The following is a 21,650-nucleotide window of genomic DNA, read 5'->3' on the forward strand; positions in this document are numbered from 1 at the left end:
TTATCAGCGGGTCAGGGGGCCGGCAGGAGGCGCATGCGCAGGGCCCTATCTGCGCGGTGGTGCGAAGGCCCGAGCCTGAGCTCCGAGATGGGGAGAATGGGTGGCAGATAGGGTTGCGGTGGGCCCCCAGCACGGGCCCCCACCCCTTTGTTCTAGCAGGGCCAGATAAGCTGCCACGCGAGCCCTGCCTGGAGTCTGCCTGCCCCCGCGGCCCCACATCCCTGCCGTCCCCAGGGGCCTCCCTGCAGCGGTCCTTCCTTTCAGCTTCTTCCACACCCTCTGCACTGCCCACGGGCCCTCTGCCTGCCCACGGGCCCCTCTGCACTGCCCACGGGCCCTCTGCCTGCCCACGGGCCCCTCTGCACTGCCCACGGGCCCTCTGCCTGCCCTCCTCCCTTAGGCTTCCCTTCTCCCCGCCCCGGCACTTCCTCCCGCTGTCCCTTCCCTACTCTCCTTGTGGGTGTCATGTCGCTTCCTGCCCACCGGCCCTGGCCTGGCCCTTCCTCACGCACACCTCGATGCACCTGTGCTTTCAGGGAGGAGAAGGAGCGCTGGATACGGGCCAAGTACGAACAGAAGCTATTCCTGGCCCCGCTGCCGAGCTCGGACGTGCCGCTGGGGCAGCAGCTGCTCCGGGCCGTGGTGGAGGACGACCTGCGGCTGCTGGTGATGCTCCTGGCGCACGGGTCCAAGGAGGAGGTGAACGAGACCTACGGGGATGGGGACGGGCGCACGGCCCTGCACCTGTCCAGCGCCATGGCCAACGTCGTCTTCACCCAGCTGCTCATCTGGGTGAGTCCCTGGCCCCGCTGGCCTGCCCTGCTGACGTCCTCTCTGCCTTGGCCCTCGGAAGGCCACCTCCTCCTCCTCCCCAAGCACCCGCCTCTCCCGCCCCATCACGCCAACTGTGGCAATGTGCTTCCCTCCGCAGTACGGGGTGGACGTGAGGAGCCGGGACGCCCGGGGCCTGACCCCGCTGGCCTACGCGCGCCGGGCGGGCAGCCAGGAGTGCGCAGACATCCTGATCCAGCACGGCTGCCCTGGGGAGGGCTGCGGCCTGACGCCCACCCCTGGCCGGGAGCCGGCCAACGGCGCCAACGCCTCTGCTGAGCTGCACCGAAGCCCCAGCCTCCTATGAGGCCCGGGGAGAGGGCGGAAGGACTCCGTGCCCTGGGGATGCTCCTGCCTGCAGGCCCTGGGGAAACAAAGGCACAGAGACCACGGACTAGGGACACACAGGAAGGAAGGAGGAGAGGGGACAGGAGACAACGAGCTGCCTGGGGGAAGACGGGTCAGAGCAGAGGCCCGGGATTCGAACTGCAGCAGCGAGGGAGTGGAGGGGTCCCGCCTTCTGCCCTGCGGTGCCACTGAGGAGGGACAGGACCCTTGGAGGTACCTGTGAGGAGAGGGGAGCAGGACCTCTCCCTCCTCCAGATTCCTGCCCTCTCGTCCCAGCCCCCCGCGAACTTGTACCCCAAAGTGGAGCCTGGACAGGGCACGGGCTGGGGTGCTGGGGGAAAGACAAGGGGGTGATCTGTGAGTCCCATGTAAATGTGTACATTGGAATATTTATGTTTGTGTACATACCTGGCGTGTGTGTATGACGAGCCAATAAACCAGACCGCGTGCGGCCTTGCTTTCTCCTTCATCTTGCTCTGCCCGTCCCTACATGCCCTCCCCTCCCCTCTCGGTCCCGGCTCCTCGCCTCCGCTCTGTGCTCCGGGGTGTCTCCCCTTGCGTTCAGTCTGAGGCCCGTCCCTCCGTCCTTCCCCACCTTCCACGTGCACCCCTCGCCGCCCCCCCCCGCCTGGGTTGGCGGGGTTGAGCTCCTCCGCGGCACTGGCAGCGGACCCAGACAGGAGGCAGCGCGGGGCTCTGCAAGCTTCCTGCTGCCTTCCGTGCTCACACGCCACCCCAAAGCCTTTCCAGCTCGTCTCCTTTTCGTCAACGTTCTACTTAGTGACCTCCTGCCATGCCCTGTACGGGCCGAGTTCACCCGCAGGGCGGGCGTGAGCGCTGTCCCCTCCCTGAGCATCTGGGAGCTGGCCCACGGCGCCAGGCGACCGGGGGAGCGCTGAGGGTGCCACGGGGGGCGACTGGGTGCTGGCTAGGGCCGCGCTTCCCTCTGGACTCGCGCCCGGGCTTTGCTTTCGAGGAAAGGGAGGGGAGGCAGTAGGGCCCTGGTGGCGGAGTGCAGCGCGCCCGCTGCTCCCTCCGTCCCGTGGCTACACTGGAAAGAAGACTGAGGGGAAGCCCCTCTGTCCCTGTCCTCGACAGACGAGAACCTGCTAAGCGAGGGTCCCCAACTCTGTCCACTAACGCTCCCTAATTTGCTCATAGAATGCCAGCCTCCGTAGCTTCCCCACAGTACACGCCCTTCTAGAACCATCACTCTTCCCTGCCTCCCCCGCTTGGCGGTGGGCCTTCTCCACCAGACTCACGTCATCGCAGAAGAGGACGTGGCACCTCAAGCTCTGTAAGCGCTGTGACGCGGGGGGGGGGGGGGGGGGCACACCGACGCCGCAAGGAGCAACGGGAAGTGTGTCTGGGACGCCCAGCAGCGGCCCAGCTGCCCCGAGCTGCTGTGTCCTCTGCACGGACGAAGACCGCTGAGCTCGCGGGCGATGGGGTGAGCCCCCGGCCTGCCCGGGCCCTGACAGGCCGCCGACGTCTACCCGGGTGGACGGGGCCCGGACACCCCCCAGCCGAACCAGGGCCGAGCGCTTCATTCCCCCTCGCAGCCCAAGTGGGGACGGAGCCTCCAGAGAGAGGAGGAGAGAGCAGAGTGACAAAGCTTTCCTGTTTAATGGGGAACGAGAAAGTGCCGAGTCGGGAGTGGGAGGCCCAGAGGCGTGCGCGCAGGGCAGGCCCGGGCTGGGGCGGGCAGGCACGGAGGTAGTTCGCGGGAGAGGAGGTGGCGTGGGCCGAGGGGTCCAAGGGGGCTCGTGACGGTCCGGTTCATCTCTCTGCGCGTCCTTGCAGTGCCGGCGGGCAGGGGCCGCCCGCTCCAGGGCGGGGAGAGGGAGCTGGACTCGGCCGAGGAAACGGCGTTCCCAGGCCTCTCGCGGGGGCAGACACGCGGAGGCAGAGGGACCCACACACACACAGACTTTACACGGAATAAATAAGGGGCTGTGGTCGGCTCGGCTGGCCATGGCCCTGGCTCCTCCCGCCACCGTCAGAAGTGATCCAGGAACCTTTCAGGCCCCGGGCATTTGCCGCAGTCCCAGCGGCTCCCGGGGAAGGAGAGCCCAAGTCCCTGGAGCCCTGAAGCCCCGGTCCCGAGGGCCTGTCTCTGGCAGCAGGCTCAGGGCCGAGCACCCGCGGCTCGGGCTGCCGGGAGAGCGCACCTGGAGCAGAATCACAGCGGCCCCCCTCTAGTCCCAGCACCCTAGCCCAGTCTCAGAGTAGGCTGAGGAGCGGACCCTCTGCCTCCCCAGGTCCTCGGGGGCCCCCTCAGGGCCGGGCCCCCTGTTCCATCTGCTGGTGCTGGCTCCGCACGGCGAACCTGTTGACGTGCACGGGGATGGGCACGACGATCTTGGGGTTCCGGACAGGCTCTCCAGAGCGGCTGCTGACATTACCAGCCTTGATGCGCTTCCACTTGGCCCTCCGGTTCTGAAACCAGATCTTGACCTGCACCTCACTGAGCTTGAGGGCGTGGGCGATCTGGGAGCGCTCGGTCAGGCTCAGGTACTTCTTGCAGTGAAACTCCTTCTCCAGCTCCAAAAGCTGTTCACTGGTAAATGCTGTGCGGCGCCTTCGGCTCTTGCCCCCGGGAGCCGTGACCCCCGCCGCCACGGGGGCCGCCTCCTCTGCTCCAGTCCCCAGGCTTCCCTTTAGCTTCGGTTTGGGTCCCAGGAGCACCCCCGGGCCCCCTGCAGAACTGTCCAGGAAACCGTCGTCCTCGCTGTCGCCACCCGAGCCCTCTTCCTCCTGTTCGCTGCCTGCGGGGTCTCTCACTGGCGCCTCCAGCTTCTCCTCATCTGAGCTGTACGCCTTCCCCTCTGCGGGGAGCGGACACCGACGGGCAGGGAGGGAGGCGGCGGGAGAGGGCAGGTTGGAGAGGCGCGTGGAACCGTGACCGGGCGTGGCCGGAACGGCAGCAGGAGGAGACAGGTGCAGAGCAGGCGGATGAGATGCGGAGGGAGGAGAAAGCACATCCAGGGTGAGGGGTGGGGAGGAGGTTCAGGGAAGACAAAGAGATGGGAAGAGAGGTATTAACCAGCACAGATCTGACCACGGCAAAGCGAGGCAGGCAACAAGGGTCTGTCAGAGGAGCCCCGTTTCCGGCACTGTGTCCCCCCAACGTTCCCGCACCCCTCCGCATGCTGCCCACCCACTGCCTGCCCAGCTTTCTCCAGACCCAGACCGCGCGGCCCCAGGCCCCAGAGAGCAGCAGAGCGGGTCCCAGCTTAGGGTCCCTTCAGTCACTGTGACACCAGCGAGCAAGCAGTACAGGAGAGCTGGCTTTTGCAGGGTGGGGTGGGGGCTGTCAGTTCCCGTTACTCTCCCGGGGACCCCACCCGGACACAGTGGGAACCGCTAGGCGCTGGCCTTTCTCCTGCCTCCAGAGTCTCGTTTCCGGATGGGAACTTCAGGGTCATCTGATTCCTCATCCTCACCCCTATCCCCAAAATCTCGGTCCAAGAAGTATTATCCAAGGGCCTAGGAGTCAGGTTCCCTTACTGCACCCCCTTCACAATTCGCCTTAACCACTCGTCCAGCCCACAGTTGGGACCCCTCCCTGCCACATGCCCCCATGTCAGTGACCAGGGTTTTCCTCAACTACTTAGTCCCCTCCCGCCCCTTCTGGGCCTTGTCCTCATTTAAAAACAATGTCTTTGCTTTCCCACATCCCCCTCTTCCCAGGTGAGGTTGCCGAGAAGCACAACTAGCCGCTTTCTGCTCAGGTGCAGAATCCCGAGGACCTGAGCTTGACGTCAGCGGGGAACACGGAGGGAACACGGGAAGAAACAGAAATGAAATGAGGGAAAATATAGATGGTGAAAAATTTTTTGACTCATTTAGTAGATTACTACTGATTATTAGTAATCACAGCCATATAAACAATTTAACCCATACATAATTCTAAAATTTAATTCAACCATTGGTTTTATTCTTCCTATCCACTGATATTTTAATTCTTCTTATAACTGCAAATAATACATTACAACTGTTTTCAGTGCTTAAGTTTTACAAAATCTCTTGTTTTCTGCCTAAAGGGCCAATAGTGAAACCACAACAAAATCAAAAGAAAACCAGCCAATAGGAAGGAAGAGAAAATGAATAATCCATAAACTAATAGCTCCTCAGCCCCAGAGTTCACTGCGTAAAGGCTGGGGGGGGGCTTCACAGATGTGGGAGTGCGTGTGCCCACACCAATGCATGCGTGTGCGTGTGCACATGTCACATGTACACCTACACGCACACTCCGAGGTTGAGAATGCAACCCGAAGTCAGATAAGGGAACAGTGAAATGTTTTACACGGAGAAAAGGCGTGCACGCGTACACACGGCTCTAACGCCCCCAGCACCCAGAGCTTGCCGGCCGCGCCCCTCGGACTCCCCATCTGCGGTCACGCCAGCACAAACTTCCCAGGGCCTCCGGGCCAGGCCCAGTGACTCTCAACCCCCTTCTCCTCCCCAGAGGTGACCGCTCCCTCACTGGTGCCATCTGCGCCTGCTCCTTCTCCCCGGGAGCCACACCGCCAGTACCCTCAGAGGCCAGCACCAGCCCATACCCGCATCGCCCACCTCCATCTCGGTCGGCTTCTTCACCCCCCGGGGGTGTCTCTACCCCCCAGGCCCGTGCCTTTCCTCCCCGCAGTGCCTCGTTCCTCATCTAACCTTCCCAAGACGCATGTGGCTCACCCCAGGTTGGGCTCCCCCTGCCCTCTTATGTGACCCTTGTTCATTGCTTTCCACCAGCAAACGGTCTTCTCTCTCTCCCCGACAGCCGGCCGAGCTTCCTGAGCACCAGCCCTGAGCACCGCGACTAGGCGCTCCTCCTCACGACCCCATCTCTCACCGCTCCGTGCGCGCCCCCTTCCCTCGTCCCTAGCCAGGTCCGTTGTACCTTCTGCAGGATTCACACCTTGCTTTCCTCCATCTCACTAACAGTTCCCCACATCTTCAGTTTTCCCCTTCCAGAATGCGAACCTGACATGTCTCAAACTCAACCCTTCCTCCCAGGCCAGTTCAAGCCAAACCTCCGCTCTCTCTCACAACCAATCAGCGAGTCCTGGCAGTGTTGCTGCCTGTGACGCACACCCAGACCCCGACCTCTTCTCACCACCTCCCCTGCATCCAGCTGTCCAGGTCCCCACCGTCCCTCCCCGAGTCTGTTGGCACTTTCTCCCAGCTCTTGCCCTGCTCTGCCCCGCCCCCAGGTTCTTCTTTCCGGAACAGTATCCACGCTCATCACCTGGAGTTTCCGCTGGCTCACTTCCCATCTCTGTTGTTATCACCCTTTTAAAAATAAAACTCCCAGTATGCCCTACACTCTGCTTTATTTGTTGCTATAGTACATATCACCAACCATATTTTATTTCCCTCCCAGAAGGGAGGGAAAAAGAGGGGGAGAAAAACATCAATGTGTGATTGCCTCTCACATGCCCCCACCCCCCATTGGACACCTGGCCTGCAACCCAGGCACGTGCCCTGACCAGGAATAGAACTGGTGACCCTTCGGTTCACAGCCCAGCACTCAATCTGAGCCACACTAGACAGGGTAATTTTTTAAACTGGTCCTCTCTTCCTATTAGAATATAAACTCCACGAAGGTAGAGGTTGTTAATATATGTTTTCACAGCTGTACCTTCAGCATCTAGAAAATTGCCGGTACAAAGCAGGCACTCAGTAAGAATGTGCTGACTAAATAAGAGAAACTATTCCCAAGCTCGCTCTCCCTCTGTCCTTCGCTTCCCAAGCCTCTCCTAAGGCAGCCCCCACGCCCCCAGCCCCTCCCGCCCCAGGGCCCACAAGACACCCTCTTCAAGCACATTACCCCGCCCCCTTCCCCGACGCCTGCGGGCCTCCCGGCAGCTGCAGAGGACCCCATGTGGCGCGGGACCTAGGGGCTCTCACGCTAAAAGAAATGAAGGACAATCTCCAACATCGTCACTAAACCCTTTCACTTTCAATTTCTAAGACATGGTTTGTGGTAAATAATAATAAAAGACAACAAAACCTTGTAAAAACTCTGTCCGATATTATATCTTAAATGGCTGCTAAAAAGGCAGAAACTGGGTTTCAGATCTTGAAGGATGAAATCATTTAGAACGGCTCTGAGTACCCAAGGGGCATCCAATAAATCTAAACTGATGATGATGGAGATGAGGCTCCCCGGTTCCTTGATCTGGCAGGGCCCTCCCGAGATCCCATCATCCATCCCCGTCTGCGGACAGGTTCCATAAAACCAAGCCCCCACAAGTGTGCCACCCTCCGTGCTGCTTTTAAAGCCAGACAAGAAGCACAAGTTCACAACCTCTCTTGGTTGCTTGATCCCAGCGGGGTGCTGAGCAGTAGGGGCTAGACACTGAGGGCTCTGATAAGAAACTCTTGGAAGGAGATGGGGGAGGGGCAAAGAAGGAAGCAACCGAGAAGGGAGAAACAGCCACATGAGTCTGGGGCAGTAAGGCTGCGGAGCAGTGGGAGCAGGAAGAAAACAGGCAGAAACAGGAGCAGGACAAGAAAGGAGCAGGGTAGAGCCCCGGCTGGTGCGGCTCAGTGAACTGAGTGCCGGCCTACAAACCAAAGGGTCGCCGGTTTGATTCCCAGTCAGGGCACAGGCCTGGGTTGCGGGCCAGGTCCCCGGTAAGTGGGCATGTGAGAAGCAACCACACATTGATGTTTCTCTCTGTTTCTCTTTCTCCCTCCCCTCCCCTCTCTCTAAAAATAAATAAATAAAATCTTAAAAAAAAAAAAAGAAGTAGGGTAGACATAGTAGCAGGAGAATTAAACGATGAGTCAGAGAAACTGAAAGGGCTAAAAAGTTTAGAGAAGGACGAGAAAATAGCAAAAAGCTTTTCCCTTTTTTTCCTTTTTACCCTGCCCCTTTACCCAAACGTGGGTGCATCTGGAGCGCAGCAAAACACGGCGGCCCCACGCCCTCTTCGCTGCACCGAAAGTGGAGCGTGTTAGAAGGTGAGGCCCGCGGTGACAGAAACACGTTCAGGAGAGCTGGAGGAGCAACGGAGTGGCCCGGCCGTTCGCGGTGTCGCAACCCTGAAACAGCTTACTGTTTTCCGTGACTTAGCTGAGACACAAGTGCTAGCTATTTCTTTCAATCCAGTTATAATGAGTGTTAATGGTAAATATCATCAAATAAAGCACAATGAAAACTGCATGCAGAAAAATGTGTTGGCTAAAAATGGACAGAATCAAGTCTTTTTGATAAAATTTCTATTTGAAAAATTTGATTTAGAATAACTGAACTTGTTAGATCTAATGTCCATGAACACAGAGCATGCAGATGCTATAAGTGGTCGATGTGAACAACAAAAGAACTTGATCAACACAACTTTATTAAACACTGACATGGGAAATAATGATTCTGATGAGAATAACTTCAGCAAAAGGAAAACTTTAAATTAGAAAGGCTTTGACAGTGCCAGGCAGGTAAGCCAGCCAGACAGAAAGGTTCTGTCCTTTGTGTGCGAAAACGTTACTACTGGCAACAAGAGAGTATATTGCATTTTCAACTTGTTCGCTAGGGGTAAGTCTCAAGTCGTTGAAAAACATTTGGTGTCTGTCCGTCCAGGGGATAATTGTGGGGCGGACCAGTTAGTAGGCTGCGTCCAGAGTTCCTGGGAGTTCTCCCGGCGGACGCTGCTATCCCGAGAGCCAGAAGTCAGAAGGTTGGAACCACGAGGACTCGCGGGGCCCGCCTCAGAGAGCAGCGCGCAGGCTGCCGCGCGCACTTGCACGGGCCTTCCCGCCCAGAGGCGGGGAGCGGCTCCAGGGCCAGGGAAGCCCCACCCCGGGAACGGGCCCAGTCAGGCTGGAGAAGACACCAAGGTCAAAGGGCCCGTGGCAGGTATTTCCAGCGGGAACATCACCAGCAAACCAGCAGACTGCGAGTGCTGGCGAGGGTGTGGAGAAGGGGGCGGAGCCCTTTTGCACCGCGGGCGGGAACGCAGGCTGGTGCAGCCGCTGTGGAAAGTGGTACGGAGACACCTCAAAAAATTAAAAATGGATTTGCCTTTTGACCCAGCAATCCTGCTTTTGGGAATATATCTAAAGAAACCCAAAACACTAATCTGAAAGAACATGAGCACCCCTATGCTCACTGCAGCGTTAGTTACAGTAGCCAAGCTACCGAGGCAGCCCAAGTGTCCATCGGTAGCTGCGTGGACAAAACGACTACGGGGCGTTTACACAATGGAAGACTACTCGGCTGTGTAAAAACCTTGCCCTTTGCGACAGCATGGATGGACCTGGAGAGCATCATGCCAAGTGAAATAAGCCAGCCAGAGAAGGACAAACGCCATATGATCTCACTCATAGGTGGAATCTGATGACCACACTGAACTAACAAGCAAAACAGAGACAGACTCATGGATGGAGAGCAGGTGACAGCGAGTGGGCCAGGAGGTTAGCGGGGGGAGGGACAGAGCAAAAAGGACGCACTGACATGGACAACAGTGTGGTGACTGCAGTGGGGAGGGGGATGTAAGGGGTTAAGTGGTAATGGAAAAATCACAATTTTTTAAAAAAGGGAAGAAACAGCACCAGGCTTGTGCTGTCTGGGGGGACTTGCACAGCTGTGGTCACTGAGGATGGTGGGCCTGAGGCGCGGCGCAGAAACCCACCCGGGAGTGGAGACCCACTTCAGACCCCAGCCACGGGAGCTCACAGGGCCCCTGTGCTGTCCCTCTGCCACCCTGCTGTTCTAGGTCACGGTCACACCTCAGCACTCGCTGCCTCCAAAACTCGTCCAACCCTGTACTCGCTGCATTTTGACGAGACAAGAAATGTTTCAGTACTCGGCACTTGCTCAGACCTCGTCGCACTTGCTAGAACTGGTGTGAGTCACGGCGCCGTCCCACGAGAGAGAATGCTTCGTCACTCCTCATCAGTTTCAGCGCTCGTCACGAGTCCGGGACAAACTGACAACGAGCAGGGAGGCACCACTGCGTATGAACTCCACGGTCTTTACCACCCCCCGAAGAGAAGCCCCTCCCCAGTTCGCCCGGCTCCGGCTCCTCTTCCCTCTACTTCCCGGACGACTCTGGCACCCCCACCCGCCCGCACGACACCCGTCTCCTGGTCCCACAGACCAGGCCCACTCCCCAGCTTCCCGAGCACAGAGCCAATGGGGCGGGGGTGCCAAAAGGTGGGGAGAAAGCCAGGTCATCCTTCCAAAGAGGGGTGTGTTCGCCACCACTCTCATTTCTAAATCCTCATCCCATCGTCAGAATGACAGCTCTGTGCGGAACTGCAGCCCTGTTCTTTCCAAAGACAGTGCTTTCTCCCGTCGTCTACAGCAACTAGCTCCCCTTCAGTTTGCTCCCCCCACCCCCCACCCCCGCCGCCCCCACTTCCGTCCCCTGTGCTCTGACTCCTCCCTACAGTGTGGGCGCCATAAGGAAGACTCGTTCTCTCCCTCTCGCTCTATTCTCCCCTGGACGGCTCAGCATCCCCGACCCAGATGGCCGTGAGAATTCCCTCTACACCTGGACCACCCAGAGCCCCTCCCGCCTTCCCGGCAAGGTCAGGACAAGCTCCCCCCACCCCGAGCTCGGGGCCCCTCTCACAGCGCACTGACGTTAACCACTGCCCAGAGCACCTCAGCTTTCCAAAACACTTCCACGTGCATTATTTCATCTCCAAGCGACTCACTAAAGTGGGGTACAGCCCATTATTAGTAGTGATGGGAGGCTGGTAACCTTATTTCCAGGTGACAACGCTGAGTTTCAGAAAGATGAAATGATTTCCCTGAGTCACACAGCGAGGGACAGAGCCACGTCTAAAACCTTGGTCTCCTGCATCCCTGGTCAGTGCCCTTTCATCCCTGTGCCCCCCTGCCCACCCCCCGCAGTAAACATCTCCTCCTCCCTCCCGCTCGAAGGGACAGCCCTCTCCCCAGCGCCTCACCGGGTAGATAACCTTCCTGCTAGGTCCAGTGCTAGTGTGCACCCTCGTGCCTTCCGCTTATCTCGGAGGAGCTCTGGCCTGATCATTACGTCCTCCCTTGAGGTCCCTAGAGGAGCTTCTTCAAACCGCCATGGGAGGGGCCTCACTCGCCACATCTCCCCGTTGCCCTTCACCAGGCTGTTCCTCTCACTCCCCAAAACAAAACTCCCATCAGACCTTTCTCGCATGTTTTCTGGCATTGTTGGTTTGATGATGTACTCTTACCAGTCAACATGCCTTTTACTTAGAAATGTATTTTCTCATTCAAAAAATAATACTGCCAAACTCCAGAAACAGCTTTGTTATAATGTCAGTTTTCTCTAGCTTCTTTTTTTGCAACTGTCTCCCGCACCCCTCAGGTGCAGCCCTTTCGGGCCCAGGAATCAGCCTCATGGAGGAGCAGAAATGTTCCAGCATCTCCATCCGTCTCTCCCCCCTCATTACAGAAGTCTCCTCGGGCCTCGCTCCCGGCATCTCCCCTATTGCTCCCAGGGCGCCTTATCCTCTGTGACACTGAAAGGGAGTTAAAGGCAGGTTCTTTTCTTCCTTTCTGGTTGAGATACATATCTGTTTGGGGTTTGTTTTTGTCAGCCGAGAATCCCTTCCCCCTTTGTTCACTCCCAGCACCCCCTTCCTCTGGGCACTGCTTCTCATTCAGTACTCGGGACAGCGGGACTGTCAATCACAACCCCCCCCCCCCCCCCCCGCCACGTAGGCATGGGACCCAGATCTGACCAATCCTAACCGCCCATCTCCCCGCGCACCTGACTCAAGCCAGCTACCCAGCCATCCTAGGGTTTTACATGCGCTAGAATCTGCTGAGCCCCCAGCCTAGGACTATGAAAATTTAGGCCGGCCGAGGCTCATGCCACCCTCCCCCCGCTGCCTCTCTTAAGGGGAGAGAGTAGGTGAGGACGGGGAGAGGAGGCCAAGTGAGAGCGAGAAGAAGACAAGACCTACCGACGCGGCTTGCCCTCCTGTGCTCTGCAGTCACACGGATCAGTAACTACCCATGTCGGCTTGTGTTAGAGCTGAGCCACTGTCACCAGCAGCTCACAGAGCTCTGACTACACACAACACTGCACCCAGAAGTGACAAGAGTCACACGACTCCAGGGAAAGTGGGCCTCTGCTCCTCACTCCATCACTCTCCCATCCAAGATAATCTTTTCACATCACCTGAAATTATTCATAATAACACCACCTAAAGCCCGACAGTCTGAAATTCATTTGAACTTTTAAGAACTCTTCTTGATCAATCCGAGTATGAATTATTTTAGTTCCAAGGCTTTGCTCCTAACACTGAGTTGAGCTCAGGCATACGAGGGAACAGGAATTTGATGAAGAAAAAAGGAGGGTCTTGTTTTGAATGGGCGGAAAGGAAGAGCAGGCCCCGGGGCACAGCAGAAGGGCTTCGGGCAGCTCTGGGGTCTAGAAAAGAGGCCAAAGTGTGAGACACGAAACCAAGTGAAGGGAGAAGACGACTGAGTGATTCTGATTCTGGGGATATATCCGAGGAAACCAAAGACACTAACTCAAAAACTATATATGTGCACCCCTACATGCACTGTAGCATTATGTACAATCGCCAAGATGTGGAAGCAGCCCAAGCGCCCACCAGCGGCTGAGCAGACAAACCAGCTGTGGTACATTTACACAGTGGAATACCACTCGGCCACAAAAAGAAGGAAATCTTACTTTTTGCGACAGTGACATAAGCCAGTCAGAGGAAGACAAGTATCATATGATTGCACTTATACGTGGAATCTGATGAACAGACTGAACTAGCAAACAAAACAGAAACAGACTCGTAGATACAGAGAACAGACTGACAGCTGTCAGAGGGAGGGGGCCTGGGGGCTGGGTGAGAAGGTGAAGAAGGGATGTAGCAAAAACAAAACAAAACAAAACCCACAGACACAGACAGCAGTACGGTGAGGACCCGAGGGAAAGGAGACTGCGGGGTGGGGGGGGGGAGGTGGAGGAAAGGAAAGGGGGGAGAAGTGGTGACGGGAGGGAGGGGACTGGAGTTGGGGGCAGACGTGCAACACAACACACACGCAGATGACGAGTTACACATTTGAAACCTACATAATTTTATAAAGCAGCGTCACCCCAATAAACTCAATTAAAATTAAAAAAATTAAAAAAGATAGAGAGGAAGCCAGAGACAAAATCTACTCCTACTAGAGTCACACGATGCTCTCTCCTGGCACCCCCACACGAGCAGCTCACGGGATATACAGCTGTATTTCTAGCATCACTCCCAGAAGCATTTGTCCTTGCCCGTGCGGGGAGCGTCACCTGCCCTGCACGGCCGCCGGGGGAGATGTCCCCGACTTGGCTCCCAAGAAAGCTCCCACCCATTTCCAGAACAGGGGACAAGACCGATCATTTCTCGCACGACTACTACATTAGGGTGCTGGACAAGCATCTTCTCGGGTAAGTCATGTTTACGTCTTACTTCTGTGAGGCAGGCACCATGGCCCCAGTTGTACTGGCGAGGAAACGAAGACCGCAGGGTCAGTATGTCGCTCCGGGTCACAAAGACAGGGTGGCACTGAGATCTGCACCCAGAGCCCAGGCCCCTCCCCCTGCGCTCGCACATCCCTCCAGCACTGACTGAGAGAAGAGGCTGAACCCTAACGTCCCCCGTGATAAACACCGCGCCAGCTGGGCACAGAATGTGGGGGGCAGGGTGACTGCACAACACCGCGGCTCTTCTCCCCACCCCCTGCTGGGCACGGCTTTCTTGCCCACCAGGTAAAGTCGGTCGCAAATGGTCCCCGATCTTTTTGGCCTGGATTAGATCAACTCCCACCCCTACCACGTGTTTCTCTCATTTACTCTGAGCACCGTACCTGCCACGACTCAGGTGACACCTCCCAGGTCCCAGGTGACAATGCCTCTCTGTCCTAAAGCCCAGCCCTGATTTCACCGTAAGACGTGCATTTCCTGGGCTGCTCTTCCTGATCAGCTGCCACAACGCGGCACTGACTTTCAGTCCAGAATTTCCCGCACCCCTTAAAAAAGGGAACAACTCATTAACAAACTCATGTTTATCCTTCCACACAAAAACAGAACTGTAGAGCTGAAAGCAGCCTTACAGATCACCAAATTTTACAGATGAGGGAGCTAAGACACAGGTGTGATTTGGTCAAGACTACTCAGTTACATACCTCTTGTATCTACCCACAATTTATGGAACAGGTGTCATCAAGTCCGGCACACAGAGCTTCTTACTGTCACCCTCAGGACCATCTCACCCTCCTCTCCCCCTCCAGGACACCTCTGTGCGCATCACTGCTCTTCCCATTGTTCCCGACACCGTTCCATCCTCTCCACTCTATGACAGTACCGTTGCCCAGGACTCACAGCCGAGAAGCCCACCTCCCATTGTCCCAGGTTCAGAGGTGTCGCCCTATTTCTCCGTCCTGTCCTCGTTTCCCCCACGGTGCCTCTCCCCATAACCCTGACCTCCGCCGTGCAGTCTCTCTGCTCCTGAAACAGATCTGTCTTTCCACCGCTTGGAGGTTCTTTCTTTCCCTTCCTCGTGGGAGAAAGGGAACGGCCTGCGGCACGGTGCTGCCTCTTCCGCCTACACCTGACGTCAGCCTGCCTGCTCGGGGCACCCTCCTCTCACACCAGGCCCGGGCCTCCCTCTCCCTGTCCCTCCTCCTCCCCGTGAGCACATCGATCTCTCCCCCGCGTCACTCTAAGCTGATCGCTGTCTCCCAGGACAAGCGTATTTCCAGTGAGAGCACCCCAACCTCCTCTCCTCCTGCGTCCCACCGTGACCACTGCAGCCACGGCACCGCCACCTGCCCGCACAGACAGGTCTGCCTTCTCGCCGGTGTGGATGCGGCCCTCTCCTCCCCAGCCGCAGCCCGGGGCCTCTCCCCACTCCCTCTGCACGGGGTCCTCTCGCGCCCAGCCCTCATCATCCCTAATTAAACGTCTCTCTGTTCTGTACATCCACTCCATTACTCCTCGCATTTCTATTTCCTAATGCCCAATCAGCTTCACGGATCCTTCTTCCCCATTACTTCCGAGGCAAAACACTTCCCCGCAGCTTCCCGTTGTAACTTCGCTCTCAATGCAAAGCACTGCTCGTATTAAGTTCTTTCCAATTAAATATTTTCCCTCGTTATTCCAATTAGCGCCTCTCCCTCATTATTCCCAGTATAGGTTATTCTTGCCCAGGACTCCAAGAATGAGCTTCCTAGTCAGTTGTAATAGATAGCTCCACAGTTACACACGCCGCCGCTGAGACCTCCCCTCTCCTCCACCCCTCCCAGGGGCTGCCTTCCCCAGAGCGCAGGGCATCTCACTACCCCATTCCCATCCTCCCAAGGAAAGTTTCCTTCCGTCATTTCTGAGATCTCCCTCGCTCAACCAGGGGTTCTTAACCCTTTTCGTGCCATGAATTCCTTGGTAGTTGGATAAAGCCTATAAACCCCTTCTCAGAATCATGCTGTTAGGCGTTGAACTTAAAACACATAGCGTTACATCAGAAGTCAATTATATAAAAATACAGTTATCAAGTATTTCAAGTGAATTTGTGACGGTTCTTTATTAATTCGTTAAACAGAAATTGTCTCCAAAGACTGTAAACTTCTATGAAAAATATCTGATTTCCGTTGGTGAGAAGAATCTCAGGTACTGTTGACACTACGATGCCTTCTCGGCTACATTTATACTTAAAGGAAGTACCAAATTTTGTTAGAGGTTAATAAAAATAAAGATGTTATTTTTCCCCCATCCACAATTAGTAGATCCTCTCCTAAGAGGTCCGTGGAGTCCACATTAAGAACCCTACTTTAAACATGGAGGCTTTAAACATAAGCTTCTATTCTATGGAATTGAAAGGAATACTGAAACTTTATGCTACTGATGAGGAAACCGAAGCCTACAGAAGCTGTAAGACTGAATCCCTTCGCATGCACGTCTTGAACACAGGAAGCCCATAGTAGAAACGCAATAAATGTTCCCCGAATTGAACTAAGTGATTTGCCGCAGTTGCACAGCCAATGAGTGACCTGAACCCTAACGCTGAGACCTGAACCCGTGTGTCACGACTCAAATAAATGTTGCTTCCATCATATCAAGTTAATGCAACATTTGCTCTTCTATGCATGTCAGTGGGGCAACCACTCTCACTACATGCTGTTCCTCACAATTTTTAGGAGGCTAGGCTCTGGGTCTTTCTCGCTCCCAGGAAAAATCTCCCTCCTGTTTCTAATGGAAGTTTCTGATTCCACATCACATTATCATTTCCTGTTTTTCTCTCACGAGTAAATAGATCTTGGCAGTCATAATGGATACCGATTCAGAAAGTAACCGATGGTCCTGCAAATGGTTTCTAGCTCCAATCAGGTGCTTAACTTGCAGCAATCAGCACTCAGATATCACGCTCCTCGAAAGTTCCCTGGTCTTCTGGCACGATTTTCATTATCATTGCCAATCTCTATTCAGAAATTAGCAAATCTCCTGCTTAGTCTTTAAAAACAATGTTCACTACATTGCCCTTGCACAGGTTTGCCCACCACATTCGCTTCTCTATGTCATCTTAACTACAAACGTTTCCTTTCCTCGCCGTACTCAACTGGCATTATTTCCTGTCAATCTCTGTATTCTCATCGCTCATCTGACAATTGCACATGGATTATCTAACATCCCTCGCTTCTTAAGCACTTGTTTTCAGGCAACCCGACCCTTTTCCTCCTGAGTAAACCCTTGCTCTAGACGCCCCAGCGTCAAGTGGTCCCCTGCATTTCTCCAGACACCTCTTTCCTTATGCCTTCAGCACGCAGCATCCGCCTCACGTGCCGTCTCTGGGACGTGCACTTGCACTGCATCTTCGAGTCAGCTTTGAGCCTGACCTCACACGCACCTACACACACAAGGCATCTCTGCCCACCCCACTCGAGGCAGATTTCTCTTTCTTCCCTGCCATTGAGGGCTTACTGTTTCTTTCTCTCCGTTATCTATAACACTGAGGACTTGACTACCCACTGCCGTTCAAAGCTCCTTCCCCCGTCACTTTCACGTCTGGAGAGGTCTAGAGAGTGCTGGAAGCTGTTCTTGAACCTCTCCAGATCTGGATTATGTGGAATATGGTCACCGCTGGCCGCATGAAGCTGCTGACCACCAGGAATACGGCTGGTCTGAATTGCGGTGTGCTGTGAGTGTCAAGTACACACTGGATTTGAAGACTTAATACGAAAGAGAATATAAAACACTTCATTAAACATTTTTATATTGACTAATGCTGAAATAATATTTTGGACATGCTGGGTTAAATAAAATATATTATTAAATGAAATCCACCTGTTTCTTTTTACTTTCTAATGTGGCTAATACAATTTTTTAATTACATAAGCGGCTTGCTAGACAGCACTACTTTGGGTTTCCTGTTGATTCATACTTTTAAATCTTCCCTACTAATTAACAGTTCTCTCCTCGTATATCACACCTTCCCTGATTATACTCACTGGTCCCCTCACTCCAAACCTAGAATTATTTTCAATCTACCATTTTCAATACCTTTTCTACCCCATTATTTCTGTAAACAGTATTTCTTTGTGCCAAGTAGTGTAGCTTCTACCCATGCAACTAAATAATAATAAAGTGTCTTCCTTACCAATTCTGGTAGGGTGGTATCTGTCTCAACTCTGAACGAAATTTTAAAAAGCAGTCCTTATAATTCCAAGAAAAAGAACTTCACTCACCATTCTTTAAATTGGCCTGCCTTCACTATAATTTCATTTAAAGGGCTATTAATTGTAAAACACTAAATGAGTGTAAATTAATAATTTTAGACCAACACCTCCCATTCGCATCAGTACAGCAACTCCTCCTTTGTCATTTTAGAGATAGTATTCTCTCTCCAGGCTCTTCTAATGTCGCGGCTTCAATCCCATCATCTAAGCAGAGGATTCTCTTACTTCGCACTAAACACTCAAACACAACTCTCGAACTGGTGCATTTGCTTTCCCACCACTTCAGCACGGGCCACGTGTCACCGTCACTTCCCACACTGACTTTCTGTCCAGCATTTGGTGAGGAAAAACCAAGACCGGGAAGGTGGGTGCGAATGGCATGATGAGGACACTCGGGAGAGTGGTAAGAAGTAGCAGTCACAGATAAGACCTTTCTCTCGTTATCTTCTTGGAATGTTTCTTCTGAAATCTCTCCTTACTGCTCTACCCCAGAAGCCCCACTATAGACCCTTTATTTGTATCTCTTCCCAAAATGAACGATTACCTTCGCTCCAGCACCTCTCAAAATTCTTCCTCTGTAAGGTCTTCTTCCCATCATTCTTAGCAAAGAAATTCCTCGTCATCCTAACTGGTATGGCTCAGTGGGTTGGGTGTTGTCCTGCAAACTGAAAGGTTGCCAGTTCGATTCCCAGTTAGGGCACATGCCTGGGTTGCGGGCCAGGTCCCTGGTCAGGGCCACGCAAGAGGCAACCAATTGATGTTTCTCTCTCTCTTTCTCCTTCTCTTCTTCTCTTTCTAAAAATAAATAAAATCTTCAAAAAAATTCCTTGTCTTTCCTCCAAGAATAAGCTTCTTTTTCTGTTCCAACATTTTCCTCAGATGATGATCTTTCCTTCATTATTCTATGTATAAATGCTAGTTTTCCATCACTATCAGCATTGAAAAACCTTTCTTAAAAAAATGACCCCTAGTGTTGAAACTTTTTCCTGTTTCCTACTTGGATATTCACTTAGCTCCCATCCAGTGTTCTCACGGCAGAACTCCTGGACACACACGCGCTTCCGGTCCAGCTCTGCCCCCTCCACTTAGCCGTGCTAAAACCCGGTCCACAACTCTTCCGACAGGCGGCCCTCGGTTTCCCCTCCTCTCTCTCCGGACGATCCGGGTGTACAGCCCGTTTGCTGGACCTTTCCTTTACTCTTGCCCCCCACTATTTCTCTTCCGCTCTTCTCCTCTGTGTGTTCCTTTCTCTCTCCCAAAGTCTGGTTTTACAGCCCATATTCTGTCTGCTTCTGAGACGAGACCTCGTTTTACAAATGAGTCAAACGCAGACCGAGGGAACCCTGAACGAGCAGGGCGGGCTGCGCGCTCGCCCACGGTTTGGGCACATCCCTCTTCAGCGCCCCCTCCACTGGGGCGTCTCCTTCCCTCTCCCCTCCTCAGACCGTCTCTTCGCCAGGTGTGTCTGGTTCTTTCTCTACCCCTACTGCCTCCAAAGCCGTCCTTCTGGTGGCCTGCCTCACTCTCTTTCCTGCCTGAGGACCATCCTGTTCCAAACATGCCTCTGGTCATTTCTCCTTCCAATCATCCTGTCATCTGCACCCCCTCACCGCCACTCTGGGCCCTTCTATCTCATGGACACTCCCTCCCGCCTTCCAGTTGCTGCTCTGTCATTTCCTTTGGATCCTCCTTAGGAGACACTGCTCAGACTTCAGGCGCTGGGTCCTCCTGGTCCAACCAGGAAGAAAACACAACAGCTGAACGCCCACAGCTAAAATGCCTGGGAGTGAGGGGGAAAGGAGAGGGGGACAGGCTCTACAGCAGCCCTCGGGGTCCGCAGGAGTGACTAGCACTTTGGTTAGTTTCAAGGAAGGGCCCAGAAACCTGTCCTCAGAAATTTCCTTCTCCTGGCAAAGGACAAAAAAAAAAAAAAAAAAAAAAACTACTGAATCTCCTCCCGGTCTGCACTAGGGTCAGTCCCCGTGCCCCCTGGGGTCACTTCCACCTGTTAAGCTGGACGTGATAAGAGATTAAGCAGAGGCGGATCCATCCTGATACTAAGTAAGTGTAAGATCCAGGAACCTCACACCTGCAGGTGGCCCTGATTTTCCTTAAACAGGGCCCACCACACCGTGTAAGCTTTGGAGGCCAGTACGCCTGGGTCTGCCCCTGGGTAGGGAAGAGCTTCCCTGGCTTCTAGGGGTTAAGGAGCAACAAATAGGGAAGCCAGGAGTATTCTGAGTGGATTGATCTAGACAGGGTGCAGTGTGATACACCCTGCCTCTTCCGAGAGGGCATCCTCCCCCCACGGAGGATCCAGGGCCCGGTGCTCCTGCATTAGCTCTTAGCTGAGTCTCCAGGCCTGTGGGCCACACCCAACCCGACCCAGCCTCTCCCCTGGCCTCCGGGTCAGCCCTGGTCCAGCAGGTGCCACGGACCCCCTGGCAGCTAAGGCTTCCTTGAACCCACTACTCCGTTCTGTACGGCTTAGCTCTACATCTGCCCATGCAGAAGTGACCTCTACTGCTAGAGTGAAGACAGGTCACCAACAGCAGTGGCCACTGCTTGCAGACCCTCCCTCTGCCCCTGCATTCACAGAGCCCCCCTAGGGTCAGTACAGCCTCCTCACCAGAAGCCAGACCTGCCCTCCCCGGACGGAACGGACAGCCGCGCCACGCACCCTCACCCTGGGATCTCACTGCTGGCCCCAGGACCCAACCCCACACCTGAAGCTCCTCTACTCCCGGCAGCTGAGAGAAACGAAGGGATTCTGAAAAGAAGTTGCGGGAGGGTCACGGCTTGAGGACCAGGACGCCGGAGGAAAGGCACGCATTTGGAAGTCTTTGGCGAGGCGTCGAGCACTCTGGAGACCGCGGGCGGCGGTTCTGGGGTCTAGGGGCGCCCTGCGCGGCAGGGAACTGGAGGTGGTTCCGCAGAACCGCCGCCGGGGGTCCGGGACTGCTGGGCTCCAGGCGGGTGCAGAGACTCGAGGTCCAGAGACTCGAGGTCCAGAGCAGGCTGCCGTCCGGGACTCCCAGGTAGCGAGCCTCCCGCCCGGCTCCCTGCTCGCCCCGGCACTTACCCGGTAGACTTGGGAAAGTCTCTGAAAAGTGCGGTGGTGGGGGCGGCGGGGGCTCTGCCACTTTCTCTCGGGCGGGCAGCAGCTCGTCGGCTTCCAGCCCACCCTCTGGGCGTCGGCCGCCCGGCTCAGGGTTGTTTCGGGCGGCCGTGGCCGTGGCAGCGGCGGCGGCGGCTGAGAGCTCCGGGGGCCCGTAGAAGGCGTCCGGCGGCTCGGCGAAGCTGGGCAGCGTGGTGGTCAGCGCCACCATCGAGGGCACGGCCTGGCCCAGCCCCGCGCAGAAAGTGTTGGTGAGGCGGCCAGCAAAGGAGGCTAGTGGGGCGAGGGGCGGGAGGCCGGCGGGCAGCGGCGCGGGGGCCAGCGCCTGCGGCAGCACGAGGGGCCGGTAGGGCATGAACATGGGGTAGCCGGTGTAGAGCAAGTGGCCGGAGCGCGGCGGCGGCGGCCCGATCAGAGAGTCGATGGAGAAGGCAGTGCCCGGGCCCCCGCCGCCGCCCCCGCCGCCGCCCCCGGGGGCGCTCCCGCCTCCAGCTCTCTGCATCCCGCTGGGAGCAGCGGCCACCCCGGGGCACCCCCCTCTGGGTGCTGCCGTGCGCCCCGCGGCTCGGGCACCCGGCGCGGACACGCAGGGCTGGCTCCCTGGCTCCCCGGCCGAGGTGGCGGCGGGGCGCGGGCTCGGCGCAGTGTGGCTCCGGCGCCGCGCTCCCTCTC

General features: G+C 55.7%; 3 protein-coding genes across 8 annotated transcripts in view; 1 reads left to right on the top strand and 2 right to left on the bottom strand.

Moving 5' to 3' along the window:
* AGAP3 (ArfGAP with GTPase domain, ankyrin repeat and PH domain 3) overlaps nt 1–1,632 on the top strand; it is a 50,510-nt gene extending 48,878 nt beyond the window's left edge. For all 6 annotated transcript variants that reach the window (XM_028525476.2, XM_028525477.2, XM_036011055.1 and 3 more), the window contains 2 exons: nt 537–792; nt 932–1,632. In XM_028525476.2, the coding sequence (XP_028381277.1) occupies nt 537–792; nt 932–1,138 (463 nt within the window). In that variant the 3' untranslated portion in view covers nt 1,139–1,632. The remainder of the gene's footprint in view (nt 1–536; nt 793–931) is intronic.
* A 1,729-nt stretch (nt 1,633–3,361) lies between these two features.
* Nucleotides 3,362–21,480, bottom strand: GBX1 (gastrulation brain homeobox 1). Its single transcript, XM_028526211.2, has 3 exons — nt 20,943–21,480; nt 12,777–12,779; nt 3,362–4,007 (listed from the first exon to the last, which is right to left on the bottom strand). Exons 1-3 carry the CDS (start codon nt 21,478–21,480, stop codon nt 3,457–3,459), a joined length of 1,092 nt encoding a protein of 363 aa, XP_028382012.1. The 3' UTR covers nt 3,362–3,456.
* Nucleotides 3,951–21,650, bottom strand: part of ASB10 (ankyrin repeat and SOCS box containing 10) — a 37,144-nt gene continuing 19,444 nt past the window's right edge. The window contains exon 6 of the mRNA XM_036011056.1: nt 3,951–4,007. The gene's annotated coding sequence lies outside the window, so the exon portion shown is untranslated. The remainder of the gene's footprint in view (nt 4,008–21,650) is intronic.

The sequence above is a fragment of the Phyllostomus discolor genome, chromosome 10, assembly GCF_004126475.2.
Source record: "Phyllostomus discolor isolate MPI-MPIP mPhyDis1 chromosome 10, mPhyDis1.pri.v3, whole genome shotgun sequence".
In the NCBI taxonomy this organism is placed as follows: Eukaryota; Metazoa; Chordata; class Mammalia; order Chiroptera; family Phyllostomidae; genus Phyllostomus; species Phyllostomus discolor.

Bases quoted from the DNA above. Each gene is read 5' to 3' on its own strand.
- GBX1 (XM_028526211.2), bottom strand. From the start codon at position 21,480: ATGCAGAGAGCTGGAGGCGGGAGCGCCCCCGGGGGCGGCGGCGGGGGC.